The 20,697-nt window shown below is 33.0% G+C and overlaps 1 protein-coding gene across 1 annotated transcript; it reads right to left on the bottom strand.

Moving 5' to 3' along the window:
- Positions 1-969: 969 nt before the first annotated feature.
- LOC146922349 (protein SRG1-like) lies at positions 970-3,185 on the bottom strand. The gene is made up of 4 exons (XM_085711520.1): positions 2,807-3,185; positions 2,688-2,743; positions 2,051-2,375; positions 970-1,436 (listed from the first exon to the last, which is right to left on the bottom strand). Exons 1-4 carry the CDS (start codon positions 3,035-3,037, stop codon positions 1,176-1,178), a joined length of 873 nt encoding a protein of 290 aa, XP_085567646.1. The 5' UTR covers positions 3,038-3,185; the 3' UTR covers positions 970-1,175.
- Positions 3,186-20,697: the final 17,512 nt, after the last annotated feature.

Below are 20,697 nucleotides of genomic sequence, written 5' to 3'. Positions count from 1 at the left end.
TTTTGCCGATTTACATGATTTCTCACTAAAAGAGACTCAAACACTTATGAAGTTACATAATTTAGGATAAATGTGAATTACAACAACTCAAATGAAAACAATATAAAATGTTCCTCAAATCATTGACAACTTCTCTAAATAACCTCTTATTTGTCTTCAAATGCAAAGAAAATAACTAAAAACATAACCTAAAATATATATGATGCTCCATCGTCAAATACCGCTAGAGATTTTGATGAACCCTGTCTCACTTGGCTTTATTTAATGTATTCATGTCAAAGGTTATCATAAAAGTCGTTCAGTTTAGGGTCCCATTCGTGTTAAATTTATCTAGCATTTCTTAAGAAGGGTAGTTATTTAATAAATGTCTCATTTGATGATTGAAACTAATAGTTTTTCTCATATTGTATCTTCACTTTTTGGGCCATTGGGTTTTATATTATCCGTAAGGAGATTCATAAAATGCTTTCAAGAATGGAATCCTTATTTATTCGCATAATTTTCACCTCCACAATTGTATGTGTTGTGAGTGTTGAATTCACATGAGCTATAAATTAGTATGATCTCTTATTATCATACTATATTCTTCTTCTATAGTTTTCATATGTAATATGTTTATGTCTGGTTTTATCTTATCGTGTGAAAACTACACATAAGAGTATCTCTATTCTTGTTCTTTCTCATATCCTATTTTTGATATAATTCTTAACTTGAGATCTTAAAGTTCTAATGATGATTTCTTATTGTCATTTATTAGTATAAATATGACATATTAAACTTTTTTTGTGGTGGTCAGAATTTGAACCCCCGACCTTGCATATATTTCTTATTGTCATTTATTAGTATAAATATGACATATTAAACATTTTTATTTTGTGGTGGCCGGAATTTGAACCCCCGACCTTGCATATATCATGCATTGTCCCTACCAACTGAGCTAAGCTCACGAGAACACATATTAAACATATATAAGCAAAAATAATTATAAACTATTTATAAACAAATGTTTATATAACATCGCACATATACTTATTTGTTGCCAATAGTTGGGGAACTCATCTAAGGCACACACTATCTATATTGTTTGCGAATACAAATTTCAATTTCTATCATATTTATTGAATTACTATACCTTCGCTACCACATTATTGAATTATAGTCCTATGGTACTTTCATCACATACCATTCTCATTTTGGATTCTCATAACATCAAGGCATGATTTTCCTTGTAGCTTGCGTGAAAAGAATGCTTTGTAGTAATCTTCCACAGTAAGTTTTTTGAACAATGCAGGCCTTTCAGGAGTAACAAGTGTTGGTGTTGGACCTATAACTTTGCTTATTTGAGGTCTGTGAAATGCTGCTACGGAGATCCTCTCTTTCTCCGAGTTAACTGTTGCTCGATGTTCGATACTCCGATAAATTCCGTTGGTCAGTATCTATATAACCATTTACCGTTGCTTATGAGTACATAAGTCAGACAATCTGATCTCTTCAATGAATGAAATAACAAAATTATTCCTCAAATTGAATATGATCGATCACCTTAGATCCTTTGGATCAATCAATTTTGTCTTTCGAATTATCTCGGACAGACTAAAGTGATGAATGGTTTTCAATTACAACATAATTTTGTAAATTGTAATTTAAAAATTGAGTATAAATTGTTCGATGTGTCCTTGGAGACACTTCAATAGTAATTAACTTGTTATTGTTATTGATTCAAATTGAGGTGTTAACTTTGCCAAGATCAGACGGTCATACGCATCTCAATTGTTAGATCAAGATCAGTACGATCTAGATTTCAAGCTCAGTATTTTAGATTTAAAAACGAATTCAAAATTTGCTTTAAAATTTGGACCATCAAATCTTGATTGTATGACCGAGGAGCGTGTGACTGACTAGTAATTTTTATAATTCAATGTAAAATTTGTTCATAGTTAGCTCTATTTGCTACCTGTGCTCACATTTTAATTTTATTCTTACACACTCATAAGAAAACTTAAAATGGCGAAATAATAGGAGGGTATGTGACTAATTTTCAATCTATTACCTCCAAAATGTCTCCGACGTTTATGACAAAAGCATTGGTGAGCGGTTTAACAGAAATCCACTGTCCATCTTTTCTGATTTGGAGACCTTCAATGTCATTGGCTTGTAGAAGGATGGTTAAGGCACCCCCATCAGAATGAGGATTGATTCCAATGACATTTTCTGGTTGGGGACAAGGAGGATAGTAATTCATCCTCATCGCTTGACATCCCTCTTCAAATAACTCTAGCATTTCATTTGGTTCAACTTTAAGAGCTTTTGCCATATGTTTTATGATTATGATGCAAACATTTTGCAATTCTAAACAATAGGTCTCTAAATCATCTCTGCAATATGAAACAACGCTGATTAGAGTAATACTATTATAATCACTCAAGTGAGAGAGGGATATTTATCGTAGTTTACAGGAAAAGAAGTGTATAACCAATATTGTAAAACAATGCCTATAGTGGTGCTATAGCACTGCCTCGTAGTGGAATTTGAACAAATTGCTTATGTTATGCGATAAGGTATTTAGTGCATAATATTTTCAAATAACGGCTATAGCAGCATTATAGCTTTGTTGCATTACGGAATTTGAACAAACAAGTTATTAACTATATATTGGGTTGTTAAGAACTAAAGATACTCTTAATTACTTTAATTCTCGTCTGTTATATATCCAAATCACAAGGTGTACGTTAATTAAACAAAGCTAGCATTATGATCCCAAAAAAACAGAATTGAAAACATAACCAAAGATAACTTTAGTTCAAACCTGGAAGAACCCCCATTCTTTACATGCTTGATCCAGCTTCTCTAGCTCAGTTGCATCTTCACACAACAATTTACTCAGGTCAATGACTGGAACTTGTTGCAAGGAAGTTGTATTTGATACATCAATAGGGTCTTGATTTGGTTGAAGATATTGTTCTGGAACTTTTATGTTGGGCTGCTTTGCGAGCTCTTGGACATAAGGCACCAATAATGAGGTTCCCAACTTAGACATTTCTCTTCAAGTGATGAATCCTCTTTCTTAACCTGATAATATTTCAATTGCATAAAGTATGTTAGCAACTGAAAAATCATTCAAGTGAAGTTATATAACATCTTATCTTATGGTATATATGATAAGGTGATGGAGAAATGAAAGGTGATATTTGGGGTATTAATTGTTAACTTGACGTGCTGGGATTTGTGCCAGCTACCAGCCTACTCCTCGATAGTCAAGGTTTTAAAAAAGGTCCGTTACGAGAAAAAGACCGTGACAAAAAGTTATAGATATTCGCCGTTACTGTTTTTTACCGTTTTTATAGAGTGAACAAAAATCACGACGAAAAGTTGTGACGAAACACTGTTATGGCTGCACAAAATGCCGTTCATGACAATAGACACAAAATTCGGATATTTTTTCAATTGAGATAGATGAAAATCATATTTTTTTTGTACACACATTTGATCATAAATTACACAGTGTTATCTCTTTATCTAGTTTTGAACCTCAAATCTATCTCTAGTTTAGGTTATTTATGTTACTATCGTTATTTAAGAGTTATGCAATGTTGCGATTAATTCACATTGCGACAAGTGCAATGTGTAACAGCCGAAATTGCAAAATTATATACACGATCTTGATCTTGACTGCGACCATCATTTAAAACCTTTGCTCGATAGTTAAATCAAAATCATTGAAGCAACAAAGTACAAATACCCCTTTATTAATCAATTATCCATTACACAACTACAAATCAAGTTTGAATCATAGTGCTTGGCTTGCTGGTATAGGCTTGGGACTTGGGAGTGTGCTCCTCCTTAAGTTCTTAGGTTTGATTCTCTCTCGGTACCAATTTGAGGGGGTTAGTTTAGCTTCTTAAAAAAAAATTGAATCATAGTGGCATAATATGCTATCAATTAATCACGTCGGTATCGTTATTAACTCGTTTTATATTTAGTCGATTATACTTGTTTTGTCAAGTAGTTTAGTGATTAGAATCATACGCCTTAAAGGTAATAATGGAAAATCCCGAGTTTGAACTACAATCTCTACATATGAACGTTCATGCAACAACCAATTAAGTTGCACTTGCATGACAATGAAGATTATATTTGACTTTAACTAAAAATTATTTCCATGACATTGTTATATTAAATGAGTAAATATTCGTGTACTTATTGTATTAAGATTTCAAGACATCAATTCCTTCACTTGGACTATATATTTTTCAATGTAACACACATAAATTAATATTTGTCAATGATACAACAAAAATATGAGCCAAATAATTATCGAGTGAATAGGCAATTTCCCCCCCCCCCCCCCCCCCCCGAAATTGTAAGTTTCATCAATTACCCCTCTCGTAGTTAACGAAACATCAATCACCCCCGAAATTGCATAACGTTAATCAATTTACCCCCTCCGTCAATTTTTCGGTTAACGGCTTACGGTTATGATCAATTACCCCCCGAAATTTTACACTTATGTGCAAAATGCCCCCGAACTTGAAAAAAATTGAAAAAATTCTGGAAAAAATATTAAAAAATATTTAAAAAATCTGGAAAATTGAAACATTAATAAAAATGAAAAAAATCTGGAAAAATTAATAAAAATAAAAAAAAATCAGAAAAAATTTAAAAAATCTGGAAAAATTAATAAAAATAAAATAATCTAATAAAATGAAAAATAATGAAAAAAATAAAAAAGATTAAGAAATTATGGAAAAAAATAAAATTTCTAAATTTCTAAAAAAATTAAAATTCTGGAAAAATGAAATTTTCGAAATTTTAAATTTTAATGAAATTCTGGAAATTCTTGAAAATAAAAATTCTGGAAAATAAATTTTAATGAAATTTTAAATTTTCGAAAATAAAAATGAAATTTCGGAAAAATGAAATTTTAATGAAAAATTTTCAAAATTTTTGAAATTTTCATTAGAATTTCTCAAAAAATTTCCGGGAATTTTTTTGTATTTATAAACCAAGAATAAGGGAAAAAATATGTGTATTTATAAACCGAGCTTAGGTTTTTTATGTATTTTTCGAAATTTCGAAATTTTCTTTTGTATTTTTTCCGGGAATTTTTGTGTATTTATAAACCGAGAATAAGGGAAAAAATACACTGAAAAAACCTAAGCTCGACATATATACTAATCAAAATTTCGGAATTTCGAAAAATACATAAAAAACCAGAATTTCAAAATTTCGACATATATACTAATCGAATATTTTTTATTTTCCAAATTTTTTTCATTATTTTTCATTTTATTAGATTATTTTATTTTTTTTAATCATTTTTTATTTTTATTAATTTTTTCAGAATTTTTAAATTTTTTCAGATTTTTTTTAATTTTTCCAACTTTTTAAATTTTTTCAGATTTTTTTTATTTTTATTAATTTTTTCTGATTTTTTTATTTTTATTAATTTTTCCAGATTTTTTTCATTTTTATTAATTTTTCAATTATCCAGAATTTTTTAATATTTTTTCATTTTTCCAGAATTTTTTTAATTTTTTTTAATATTTTTCCAGAATTTTTTCAATTTTTTTCAAGTTCAAGGGGCATTTTACACATAAGTGTAAAATTTCAGGGGGTAATTGATCATAACCGTAAACAAGTTAACGTAAAAATTGACGGAGGGGTAAATTGATTAACGTTATGCAATTTCGGGGGTAATTGATGTTTCGTTAACTACGGGGGTAATTGATGAAACTTACAATTTCGGGGGAAATTGCCTATTCACTCAATAATTATCATTAATACTTAAGCAAATATGACGCAAATTGTAGTTACTAATAAATATAATTAAAAATCCTTTCAAAAAAATAAATATAATTAAAAATCTCTAAAAAAAGTATTGGATGGATATTTATTGATAAATATATATTTTGTCAAAAAAAACAATATATATATATATATATATATATATATATATATATATAGAAAAAACAAAGGACGGATATTTCTCATTTATATATAAAAATACTGGAAAAATAATTGTCGCTAAAAAAGTATAAAAATTAAAATATATGGACAAATTTTTATATAAAAATAAACATGGACTAAATATATAAAAATAAACTTTGTTAGATGGAGTGAAACAATTGAATGAAGACTATCTAAGTATGACTATTTATAGGCAAGCAAATGAGGTTGCACATACATTAGCCAGGGCAGCCACATCTAGTATTAGCTTCCAGGTCTTTGATGATATTCCAACATGTATTTCCGATCTGATTTTTAATGAAATGATATAAGTTATTTTCTTTAAAAAAAAAAAGTATGACTATTTATAATTGGTGATGAAAGAAAGAAAGACAGACCACGTTTCTTCAACGTGTGCGTTAAAAACATAAATATCACCTAATCACTTAGATGATAAAGAAAGAAAGTACATCACTTCGATAATAAATTTTAAGTGTCTTCGGGGCATTGGCTAAAAACTTCAAATATTAACTTTTTATAAAAGTTTGTGTATTAAAATGCAGTGAAAATTGAAAATTTTGACATTTTTAAAGAATACTCCCTCCGTTTCAAAATATAAGCAAAATCCACTTTTTAGGTTCATTCATTTAATGATGTATGTGGTCCATATTATATATATGAACCACATACATCATTAAATGAATGAACCTAAAAAGTAAATTTTGCTTATATTTTGAAACGGAGGGAGTAATTACTTAATTTAGAATGTTTAATGAGTGCCCCAGAGGAACTTGTTAACAAGACCCTAAATTTTAATAGGAAAAATTAACTTGTACCCTTATGATACATGGTGAGGAATTTAAAGTGGAAATTTATCTAAGAAAATGTACCAATTAATTTTTCTACCGATTAAAAATTAATATTTTATAATAAATATTTACCATTTATGGAATCTTTAACATGTACCCTAAGTGCACAAGTTAGCATGACCCTACAAGTTAATGGCTCCAAGCGTCCTCCTAAAACGCTACCATTGAAACTTGATGTTTTTATCGATCTATCACTTTTTGGTTTGAGATTTAATAATTGTGTTGGAGTTTTTATGGCTTTTATGTTTTGCTTCTTTTTCTTTGTTTTCATGTTATTGTTATTTTCAATTTGCTTTAAGTTTGTAATCTATGTGTTTGATGAAATATTTGAGAGTGGATCATTATACCAAGATACCGTATTCTGAATAAAAGGTCTAATGTGGTTATCACCATATTCAAGATTCTCTCAACCTTACAAAAGACTTGTTAACATTTAGTTCAATTGGTCATTTCAAAGACTACCTATAATTAAAATGGGCGAATACCAACAGTTGTAAAATACATGGAAGAATTTAGTTTGTTAGTTAGAATTACGAGTTTGGTTTGTAAATGTACTCATGACTTCTAAAATTTCTCTCTAAACATGGACGAGGAATGTCCCAACATTTAGTTAATTTTCAACATTTTAATGAAGCTTTTTTATTGTAAAAAAAAAAAAAAGTCGATGGCTCTTTTGATACATGCTTAATGCATTTAATTGTAAAATCTCATATTTTGCTTATTTGTTGGGACATTCCAGATCACGTTTTGTTTCGGAATAGTTTCTTCCACAGTTGTAAACTATAAGATTTTAAGATTGAAATTTCACTCCCTCAAAAAAAAATAAAAAAGAAATTGAAGAAACTTCTATGCAAAATATAAAACATCTATGCAAGTAATAATTTATTATAAAACTTTTGAAGAAACTATGTAAAATTTATGAATAAAAAAAACTTTCAATGAATTATTTAAAAAGTATTATTTGATAAAAATAAAGTCTGGAGTAGAAAATCTACAAGATCGAAAATGAATTTATCAAAAGTGATATCCTCCACCTTCCACTTACAAAGGAAAATGAAATTATAAATATAAAATTTAAGAATAAAAAAACTTTCGATGAATTATTTGAAAGTATTATTTGATAAAAATAAAGCCTCGCATAGAAGATCGAAAGAAAGACCGAAAATAAATTTATAAAAAGTTACATTCACTACCATCCACTTACAATGATTAGTTAAATTTCTTAAAAATTGTAGTTGAGTGTAACACAATCATACAAAACCGGCTCATAAAATGAGAATTGTTTCCATCTAAAAAATATTGTATGACCATCGTTTGTTCGATGTGTGATTCTTTAACAAAATTAAATATAAAATTATAACATGACATTGACATCTATTGAAGTGGCATTACAACTCATTGAACATTAAAGATAATGTTTAAAAGAGTAATGATATTTGTACAACCATTTTATAACAACTTTTGTGATATTTTAACAATAGAGAGAAAATGAAAAAGAGAAGTAAAAATATTATATAAGAATGAGAAAATTGTCTAAAAATGGTTGAACCTTTGTCTGCTATTCTCCCGTGTTCCAAACGAAAGAAGTTTGACCTTTCTTCCTCTTTCCCCTTTCTGCTTCAAGGAAAACGGCTTAGAATATTTGTCCATTGAACTTGTTCAAATTTCAAAACTTCTTTTTCTGAAAGGAAATTTCAAAGCTAACAATTACATACAACTACTTTGGCATAATAAAAACATGTGATATCTTTATGTCTTTTAGGGGTGTTGTATTAATATAAGAATGACTTTTTTTATGATAAATATTAGTATATACTCCCTCCGTCCCAATTTATTTAGTATTTTTTTTACTAAATAAATAAATATTAATATGTTAAAACCGTTAGTATTTTTCTTCCATTGTAGAACTCTGAACCATTAACTCGTTGAAGCGTCTCAATGCATTGCATTGTCCTTCTTGACTCTTAACAACATGCTTTACTAAAGACGAATTTGTAGGAGGCATGTTTGCCTATTCTAGACACTTAAATATAGTCATCTTTGCTTTTAACATGGATGTTGTAAGTTGTTCGCGAGATTCATGTTTTTTGTTTTATTGGTCATTTCTTCAAAGTGGCATAAATTCAAGACTAAATTGCCACTATTGTATAACAAACCAAAACACCAGAAAATACCACCAAATGAGAAGTCTTTAGGGTATGTTTTATTTCTTTTATAATTTGTCTTTAGTTAATCATGAGTAACTAAATCTTTTTAGGATGGAGTTGTTAGATGAATCTCTATTTTGTTTGTTGGATATTTTATTTAATTTAAAGTCTTTACTCGCTTATATTTTTAATCCTATTTAATTTTACCGTCGTGCGTAAGATTTGTCTCCTCCGAAGCAAACCACCATGAGATAAAGGTACTTAGGAAGGTGACATAGCTAGTATTAGTGCATGCCTACCCTAATCATGAAGTAAATAAAATAACGAGTACAATAATTAGGAAAAACACAATGACTTCATGACTTAAATCAGCCAAGTAACTTCATTCTTCTTTCATCCTTGGTAAGATAGACGAGATAGGGTTGCCCGTTTGTAGAACTACCGAAGGGAGAGTGTGTTAATGTCCTTCTAAGATTCAATGGACGAGAGTACCTTTAGAACACCAATAATTTAGGAACCCTAATATTTGTTACTGTTTCAAATACCTTTGAGAAAGTAAGAACCTACACACACCTCTATGCCCGGATGTGTATCTCCCTAGAGGGGATTCGAAGAATCCTAACCGCAGCCTAACATTCCGCAATAAAAAACTAGGTTAACTCCTAAACTCTTGCTCTACCGCAAACATACTAAATTGCAAACCTCTTTACCTCCTTTATGTTTTGTTTTATTTATTTTAATTGTTCCCAAAAAAAGTAACCATTTATTTTAATTGTTCCCAAAAAAGAAACCCGAATTGCCAAGTTGGAACAACAATCCATGTGAATGACCATCACTCGTCATGTCATAAATACAAGACGAGCTACAAACATGCATATGATTTAGAAAGATTCATGCTTAAGTTCCTCATTAAATGCATTCTTCCAAGAGCAGTGAGGAACATACCAACCCAAATTGGATTCACAGGTGATGCTTCGCAACTCAAAAGGAATGAAAAGTTAAATCTTGCCGGATACATATTTCATAATTTGTGTACAAACTATAGAGAATTGCTAAAAGAATAAAACAAAGATTATCCCTTATCCAAGACCGCTACGTAACTATTTCATTAGAGCATAATAGTCCAAAGAGTGGAAAGTGTGGGTTTTCACGATCTTGGATTGCAAGTGGCTAAAGTGATGTCCCGCAAAACTTCGGGGGAAAATGGGGATTATTGTACCAAAATCGCAGTAAAATCGACCGGTTTTTCCATCAAAAAAGACTACGTACCTTTCATCCTTGACTTTCCTTCAATCATCAAGGATCCAGACTACAAAGATCTAGTATACTTAATATCACAAGCAAGGTTTTAAAAAACGGGACGTTACCGCAAAACGGCCGTTACAAATCGGTATCGGCAGCGGCCGTTACCGTTTTTGCCCCTTTTAACGCCGAGAAAGAAATTCACAGCAAAATCGCCGTTACAGCGTTACGGAACGCCGTTACGACCGCGAAACGCCGTTACGGCCGCGAAACGCCGTTACGCCGTTCGTACTTGAAAATTCGGTCAAAACTTTTTTCTCACTTTTCTCTCTATACAAACATTCACCGTGAAATATAAGCTTAGATTCATGATCGCCGTGAAAATCCAATCAAAATGGTATTTTAGTTTGTGAGATTTGGTGAACATTTGAGGTTTTAGAAAATTCAAAAGTGGTGATGTTCTTCTTGTTGTTCTTCACGTGAAGAAAGGAAGAAGAAGGAGTTGACCTCCTTCCTTCCTTGTTGACCGCGGGTCCCACCTCGCAGCTTTGTCCTATATGCCGTTGCTTTTGCACCCCTTTTTTATATCTCGCACCCTTGGTTTTTTAACTCTATGATTTAGATCTTGTGGCTGTGATGAGCCTATGTAGGAATTAAATTTGGACCCCTTGATGCATCAAGTGGTCCGTATTTATTCCACTGAGCCAATTTTGTTTTTATTTATTTCTTCACCATTTTTATTATTTTTTACACCATTTTTGACACTTTAATGCCTCTTTTTTATTCATAAAAATTTATGATGTGAACTAAATGTAGTTAATTGATCATGAACTATGTTTAAAGATATGTTATGAGTAGTTATTTATTAGTTAATTTCTTTTCAATCCGTCAAACATTCTATCTTTACTAAATGTAGTCTATTTTTATTATTATATTCACTTTAAACATGTTATAATTATGGAAAAAAAGTATTAATCTAAGTTATTATACATTATATGATAACATAAATAGTTTTAATACGTTTTGTGAAACATTTTGACTAATTCACACCGCGAAGACCGTTATTTGTATCGCAATGTCCGTTACAACCGAAATCGCGACAACCTTAACGCGACCGCGATCGCGACCGCGACCGTTTTTTAGAACCTTGATCACAAGCCACCGAAGATATGAAAGCAGGAGTCAATTTGGATGAGATTCCCGATGATTCGAAGTTTCAAATAACAGAAGAAGAAAAGGAAATGATCTACCAAGGTCACAACATCACCACCCATCAAGAAATTGAAGAAAGTAGAGGCTAAAGTGAAAAATGATCAACCCCTAAAGAAAAGTTATACCGTTGTTGAAGTCAGAGGAAAGGTGATGAGAAAATATCTCAAACACCCAAAAGGATGAGACAATTTAGGACAGATTCGTAGACAAAACAAGACGATTTGACTCGTCATCCGTCTATAAAATTGATACTTTCAAGTTCACAGAAGAACCACCGAAAATGTCATCTCGCCTATTCTCTCCGCCGCAAAGACAAGAAATGAATCTAATAAGGAAGATATGGGGAATGTAATATTCATCGACATAGAGGAGTGTGAGAATCAAGGGAAGCAACAGTGCAAGCGTAAGAGTTTAACACGTGTGTTTCGAAGCGTGTGCCAGAGCCAACCTCATCGTACAAGGCAGAGAACTCTCGAATGTGCAAGGTATTGATTCGCCCTTACCAAGTTTGTAAATACTTCTTCAAAACCCTCAACCATTCTTCCCCCATCAGTATCAACATCATCCAGCCAACCCATTTATCGTGATGCCGATTCAAATGTTCCGGATGATATGATGAGACATGCCAATGGTGATATTTTTAACTCCCACTTACCACATTCATCTCAAACCAAGCAAGTCTTCATACAAACGTCCCAAAAGTTTTCTCAAACTAAACCACCACCACCTCCTCCTCCATCACCTAAATGGAGGCCTAACTCCCTACTCTCTTACCTTCATCGTTGGGCAGCACATGTGGTAACAATAACTAGTTCCGTTGAAAGTGCTCGCACCTTACTAAATGAACCCAAGCAAAATCTTGGTTGAACCCGTTGAGCCAAATCCAAACATTCTTGGTCTAACCTGATAAAATTTTGGGTTATCGTTGCCTACTTTAATCCTACGGATCAATCTACAAGGTTACACTCGTAGTTAACCAACTATCGGAGCATTAAGAACGGGCATAATCAAATTTAAATCTTAACACGATAAAAATACAAAACCGAATGAAAAATTTATTAATAAATTCCAACAAATAAGAAGGTGTTCAACGGGGAAGCCTAATCAAGAGGTTAAATTGCACTTGGCAACAAACATCATAACACAACAATAGAAAAACATAACCTAGAAAGAATAACATGAGGATAAATTCCACCTAGAATCTCCGATGCTTGACCCTTGCTTTGAATCGTCAATGTTTTTGAATGAATAAAATAGTGGTTGAGGGTCTCTATTTATGGATTAAGAGAAGAAAATTGGGATTTTAACCGTTGATCCAAGGTTGAAAAACAAGAAAAACTAGGTTATTACTCGATGCCAAGCGCAAGGGCGCATGGTACAGCCAGGGGCGCCCGAGGCAGCCCTTCGTGTGCGATTTCTTTCATTTTCTTTCTCGTTTTCGATCGTTCTTTCATCCGGAAACTCCTAGGAACTTGGAATGAATTTGTGTCACTTTGTATTGTCTTCAACAACCTTCGAAGAACCCTTAATCTGTAATTCTTCAACCTTGATCCTTTACATGATGTATTGAATTGATGATTTACATGATTCCTCACTACAAAACACTCAAAACACCTATGGAGTTGCGTGATCTAGGATAAAATTTAATTACAACGATTCGAGTGAAAACAAGACAATACGTTCCTCAAACCATTGACAACTCCTCTAACTCTCATATTATTTGTCTTCAAATGCAAAGAAAAAGTACTAAAAACAAATCCAAAATGTCATATGATACTCGTCATCATGTGCCTTCCCGCATACAAGCATAACCCCGAGACGATCGTGGTCGTTCAACCGATCTCCAACGGTCTCCGCAATCCACTCCAAATTTCACGAGACAGGTAGAATGAGCTCATCTTTATAAGCGTGGAATCACCGCAACACCAAGTTACATATTTTGGAGGTATCTTCCCCCATCGTCAAAGGATTTCCTCTTGCACTCGGAACTCCTCCTCCGTCGTACCAAATTGTCACTACAACGAGCATCGATATCGCATCTTCCTAAGTTATGCTATTAGAAAAATCAAATATCACATTTACAAGGCTCTGTAAAATATATATTGTGTTAGTAAAAAGAAGAGATAAGAATGAGATAAGTTAAAAGAGATCGAATCTTCCTAAGTTAAAAGAAGAGATAAGATCACTAAAAGGTCATACACTTGGTATATAACAAACAAACAAAAAAGGAATCAAAACCCCTTTCAATCCTTTCATTTGTGATATTCATCTCAACTTTTTGAACTGTTGTTTTTGTCCCTAACGCTTTCACTTTATGACTCTCTCGATATGTCCAAAAACATACCAACCGGAAATGGTGGGGTTCCAGGCGGTGAATCTCAAAAACTAAGAATGATCTTGAGTAAGGCTTATTCTACTAGTAAGGCTTATGGGAATGGATCTACTAGTAAGGCTTATTCTAGATCTTGAGACTAAGGAGGAAAACATGTGCAACAAAATTGTTGATAGGAACAAAGGGGAAAAGGAGCAACAAAAATTAGGGCTTCCATATATAACAATGGTATATGAGTATCATCAGAAATTAAGATCAAGATCCAATATATTAAAAGGGATATTGGAAAATATTCGAATTGAATTATCGGATAGTGAGATTGAGGAAGATCTTATTATAATGACGGGTCATTCTCCATGTTTTATCTTGGTTTTTCGGGTGTCAAACATTGATTACGTTTGAACCTTTTTAAACGGTGATATCTTATTTTTTCTTGGGGAGGAAAAAAATAAGCAAAATCCTTGAGAATCGAGGTCCGGGAGTTGTTTTCGCTACGGGAAGGTGTTAGGCACCCATAACGACTATAGTATCCTATAGGAACCGTCTTTACTTTCTACGCGCGCGCTTTATTTTTAAATGCTATTTAAGAAAGTGATATTAAGCCTAAGAGTTTTCTAAGTGAAGAATTGGAGGGAGAAGAATGTGTTTGAATTTTTCTTTTATTTGAATTGAAGGAATATTGTTTCCTTGCCTACGTACCCTTTTAAGGGATCAAATCCACCGTAGTTCTCTTCCAAAAATGTTTTTGTTTTTGTTGGTTGATTTTAAGTTTGAAAATTGGAATTTTGAAGAATGGAGATTGAGAGGCCTTAAAGGCATGAGATTGTGAAATTGTGAGGTTGAATTAGTTACTTTGCAAAAGAACTCTAAGTATGATTAAAATCCATTAAAGTTTTTATTTAAGAAAATAAAGGGAAAATTCAATGGGATTTTGATCCCAAGGTTTCTTTGGAAAGTTATTTGAGTGATGTTATTCAAGTTTTTTTGGGAAACTGATTTTTTTCTAAGTGTAAAGCCTAAACATTCATCTAAACATACATCTAAACATGCATATTCTAAGCATACATCTAAAGTGAGGTGTGTGCATGTGTCGGTGCTTGTGTCGGTGTACATCATTAGAGTCCATTGTCCTTTACATCATTGGCCTAGATACATTCTATGGTCTTGCAAGAAATTTAAAGGCATAAAGTAAAATATTACAAAATTCCTAAGTTTTACATTCTAATTTTTGCATGAAAGTTAAAGTGTAAGAAAATAAAAGCCAAGAATGTGAGATGGAAGATGGGATGCTTATGGGATGCATGAAACATGAAACAAAATGGTTAGTAGAATAAGGCATGATAGAATAGAAACTAGAAGCAAAAGAAAGTACTAAAGAAATTGACAAAAAGTAATGGAATTTTAACCTAGAAGTAGCAAGATGCACCTAAAATTTACCATGACATCAAGCCAAGTATATGCCCTATAATCCTCATATCATGCCAATTTGCTAAAGGTTTTATCACATTCAATGATATGAGAAGGACAAGAACATATTCAAGTCAAGAATCATGATGCATTTTATGCATATTTGACATTTTATTCACAAACATAACTTGCAAGCCAAGCAATTAAACAAAATCCACACACATGCAGCAATAACACATACAAACAGTAGCTAAAACTTCACAAAATCATATGGTATAGGTCACAAACATTCATCAAGAAATTGGAACTAGAATCAAGCAAATTTTCACACATTTTTTAATACAAAACATCACAAAATAGCAAGAAAATTAACACATTATTATTTTTTAATTTTAATATGCAAAAATCATCACAAAAATACTACAAAATTATCAAGAAATGTGCATGAAAATTTTTAGAGTTTTTAAAGAATTTTTAGACACAAGAAACATATAACAACTTCACAATTTTTAACAAACAATAGTAAACAATTAACTAAAAAAATATCACATACTTTTTAGTCAAGATTTTACCCATAACAACATCATAAAAAATATCAAGAAAAAGATCAAGAACACATAGGAAATTTTTAGGGATTTCTTAAAAGACTTTTAGGCTTGAAATGTGCAAGACAATCACTAATTTTAACAAGAGAAGTAAAAAATGCTACATATATTTTCCTCAGGCTTTAGCACAAAAAGATATCACAAAAATGTTAAGAAAAATATCAAGAACACATAGAAAAAGATTTTAGGAGTTTTAAGAAAAATTTTGGACAGACAGGAAGAAAATAGCAAGAATATACTACAAACTCACAAGGGAGAGGGGTGTGCAAAGCAAACGTATGAAATTTGAGCCCAACAGCAAGAATCCAACGGGTCGTGGTTTGGAAGTGGGCTAAACCATGGGTTAAACCGGTTCATTGGCCTATATAAGGCCTTGAACCGGTTTTGGTCCATTTTTCATCCCTACTTCTCTCTCTTAATGGTAGCTAGAGAGAGAGAGTCTGCAACGTACTCCTCTTCTCCGACCGTCCTCACCTTTTCTCCGACGTGGTGGCCAACGGTGGCGCCGCCGCGTCGGAGCTCCAAAACACTCCGTTTCTAAACCTAATCACATCATCTTAACGCTCTTTCTCTCCTCTACGTGATTCGAAACTAGTTTTCTAAAAAGATTCATGGATCGGTGTAGATCTAGAAAAGAAACTTACGGTTTTGATGTTTCTTTTTGAAAGCTTTCTTCGGATCTTATGAAACAAGGCTCTAACATGAACTATTTTCACCGCCGATCATGAATATGAACTCGTATTCACGAAATAAATGGTGAATCCTCGTGGATTTATGTTTAGAGTTTCGACTTCAAGTTTTTTTCGAATCTCTTTTCAATCTTTTTCAAACAAACAGTCTCGGGACTTGTTATCCTACTTGATTCACCGTTTGTTTTTGTTCACGGACCTTCGATGAAGATTTGAGACACAACGAGAAGGTTTTTTTGAGATTACCTGGATTTTGATGTAGATTCGAACAGAAATCCTTGAGAAAGCCTTTGATTCTTCTTCTTCTCGCTCTTTCGTCGTGATCGTGCTAATCCACCGGATTTGCGCTTGAATTGCGATCGTTATAGTTCGATGATGATGATTCTTTGGTGAATCTCTGAGAACTAACACGAAATCCACTTCAATTTTGTTCAATTTGTGATTCGGCAAATTTAGGGTTTACGTGACTTCTTATGAATTTCTTTTTTTCTTGTGAAATTGAACAAGTTTTGATGATTGTGATGGTTCCGTGATATTGAATTTGGCATGAATTGACTGAATTTAGATGGTTTTGTGTTTCTGGAAATTCAGTTAGGGTTTGAAGATGATGAAGTTCTTCATCGTGTTCTTCGCATTTTGTGGCTTTTTGATCCGTTTGATGGAGAGAGAGAGAAAAATGAAATGTGTTTGTGTGAGTTGTGATGAGTTGTACGATTCGAGTGGAATGACAATGATTGGGACCTTTTATATAGCCGACATGTGTATCCGTAGGCCAATGAGGGCTTGCCACGTGATCATGAGTCTCGTAACTAACTTTTGGACCATTACGCAATTTCCAGACTTAAAGGACTTTCCCGCAAAAATATTAAGGACCAATCCGCAATTTATTGAAATTAAAGGACCGGACTGCAATTGACTCAAAAGGACTTAAAGCAAAAAAAAATGACTTAAAGGACTAAAAATTAAAATAAAAAAACCTTAAAAATGACATAAAAGGACCACAGTGCAATTTCTAACAGTTTAGGGACTAAAATGAAAATAATAATAAAATTGGAATAAAATTGGTAAATTGGAAAAAACGTAAAGTGAAACCAATAAAAGACACAAAATGGACTAAAATGAACCAACTACTTAAATGAGGTACTTCAAAGTAACCTCTCTCTCGCCAAAATCTTGTGTGAAAAGACCAAAATGCCCCGGGGCTAAAACGACTAAAAATGACTCGTATGCAAATTTTAAAATGGATTTTTAACAGAGAATTGAAGCAAGAGCTTGTACAAGCAAATTAAAAGACTCAGAGACAATTTTAAGAGATTAAACAGCGCTTTAACACTTAACAAGACTAAAATGCCCCTAGGGGCTAAACCGACTCAAAATGACTTCAAATGCAATTTTTTAAAATGGACTTTGACATGGAATTGAAATAAAGACTTGTTCAGACTATTTGAAAGGACTCAAACAATTTTTCAAAGATTGAAAGAAATTTTAACATAGGAAATGACTAAAATACCCTTCTATGTGAATTTTGCAAATAACATTGAAATAAAATGCGAGAGAAAGATGCAATTGATCGAGACAGCTCAAATGACTTATAATGCAAGAGAAGAAGAATTGAACAAGTATTTTTAGGTCCAAAATTGGGGTGTAACAGCTGCCCCTATTTAAGTTTCTTTGTCCCGAGAGTCAAGAGACGGAGTCTTTGAGTTGACGGGACGAAGAGACTTAAATATTAACATTTGCACCGCTTTTGGACATAAAAATACGCTCTTGGATTTTCAAAAATATGAATGGCATGCAAAATTTTGATTATGAATGCAAGACAAACGACCGGAGTCTATGGAGCATGTCATGTCACCGGGGATTCAGTGGACATTGACGGGGTAGACAAACCAGGGATAGAAAATAGGGTACAAGTTGTTCTTTGGATCGAACCGGCCACTTGACCAAGGAATACAAAACAAGAGATGGGTACAAGCTGTTCTTGGGATCGAACTTGGCACTTGACCGGAAACATATACATATAGGCATATACAAGTTGTTCTTTGGATCGAACTTGACACTTGATTGAAAATACAAACAGATAGGTAGGCACAAACTGTTCTTTGGATCGAACCGGGCCGTTTGGCCGGAGATATAGACAAAAGGGTAGATACAAATTGTTCTTTGGATCGAATTTGCCACCGGATCATCACCACATCATGTAAGTAAGTGCAAACTGTTCTTTGGATCGAACTTGTCGTTTGACCGATAACAAAGCATAAGCCGGGTACAAACCGTTCTTTGGATCGAACTTGTCGTTTGTCCGGAAGTATAGGTATATAAGCAGTACAAGTTGTTCTTTGGATCGAACTAGTCACTTGACCGATAACAAGATATGAATTGGAAATTGGATTTAGAAAGGGTACAAATTGAGAGTAAGTTGATATTGACTTGACTTGAAGACGGACATGACCATTTTGTTGGCCCAAGAGTAAATTGAGAGTTGATTAATATTGACAACGCCATTGAATTGAAAGTTTGAGATTGAAAGAGAGATTGAAAGTTGAAATTAATCAGAGACATAGACATAGACATTGAATTGAGAGTTGAAATTGAATTGAATTGGAGATTGAGTTGAATTGGAAGTTGAAATTGGATTGAAAATTGAGATTGAATTGGATTTGACAGTTGAATTGAAATTGAGATTGGATTGAAATTGAAGATTGAGTTGAATTTGACATTTGAAATTGAAATTGTGATTGGTTTGAAATTGGAGATTGCAATTGAATTTGACAGTTGAAATTTGGATTGAATTGAAATTGAGATTGAATTGAAATTGGATTGAGTTGAAATCGAGATTGAAGATTGAAATTGGAAGTGAGTCGAATTTGACATTTGAAATTGAATTGAACTGAACTTAAGATTGAAGATTGAGTTGAGTCGGAAGTTAAAATTGGGTCGAATTTGAAGTGGAAATTGAACTCGGATTGAAAATGGAAATTGATTTAGATTGAAAATTGAAATTGGAAATGCAACATGTATGTATGGTATAACAAGATTATTGAATGTATGAGCACATAAAATGCATGATTATGCATGCATGAATGTTTGAAATGCATGATTGGTTTGTAGTCCGACGAGAGAAGTTTCACAAAGGCAGACAAAACATTGGAAGATTGGGCACGTAATGGCTCGTGCTGCAACATATTCACAGGGGAGAACCTCTTTGGAGAGACCGTCGTTGAGAGACGTATCGAAGCCATGGCCGAGGGCAATATAAACTTGTAGAGGAGGGACCTTTGGGAGATTCTTGGATACAGGTCGCCGTTGCTAGGCGTGTTAGTGCCGGGCAAACATTGGATGTTCGCATCCGTGGTCAATGCTTTTACTTCATTTTCATTTTTCATTTTTCAAACCCTTTTTGCTCGAACCGCCCTTTCGGGTTTTCGATTCACCGGGAGTAAAGTTCTTTTCATTGCCCCATTTTTGCTCGAATTGCCTTCATAGGTCGTCAATCACGGGGTGCTCATTTTTGCCTAAGCCGCCCTTTCGGGTTTTCAACTTAGCGAGCTTTTCATTTGTATTTTTCATTTTTCATTTTCATTCGTTTTTTCATTCTTGCCATTGACCACGTATCACCCCGGGGAGTAACTCGCTTGTAACATGTATTGAAATAGACATTGACACTCATTCATTCATGCATGTTTCATTGAAATGTACCCTATTGCTCAGTTTGCTTTCAAAATAGACAGAAAAGATGTTTCAATTTTCAAAAATGTTTGTTTCGTACATTGACTTTATCAAGTAGAAAGAAAATATTTTGTATATAGCATTGAAAGTAGAAAGAAAAATAGAGTTTCAAACAATAGCACAGGCTCAAATTGATGCGAGAAGAGTGAGAGTCGCCCAAAGGCATGACTTCACGTATTTACAAAGCTTGGAAAATGGTAATTTTATTGGTTGGTGATACATTGAACACGATGACCGCTACATTTCATAGAAATTTTGAATTTACAAGTACGAAGCTTCGATGAAGACGATCATTGACAGCTGCAGATGCCCCAAGGGGTGATGGTGATTTGCCGTACATAGTTACTTGTCTTTTATTGTCAACCTCATTTTTGCATAAACCGCCCTTTCGGGTTTTCGGCTCATCGAGGCGCTCATTCTTGCCCGAGTTGCGTACAATCTCGGCGAGCTCTTTCATATTCATTTTTTGTCCCTAACTTTTGCTCGGATCGCCCTTTCGGGTTTTCGATCCACCGGGAA

Source organism: Medicago sativa, chromosome 5 (assembly GCF_051527215.1).
Source record: "Medicago sativa cultivar Bolivia chromosome 5, Bolivia_mono, whole genome shotgun sequence".
NCBI lineage: Eukaryota > Viridiplantae > Streptophyta > Magnoliopsida > Fabales > Fabaceae > Medicago > Medicago sativa.
The sequence above is the reverse complement of the archived record's forward strand: the minus strand, read 5'-3'. Positions and strand labels throughout refer to the sequence as shown.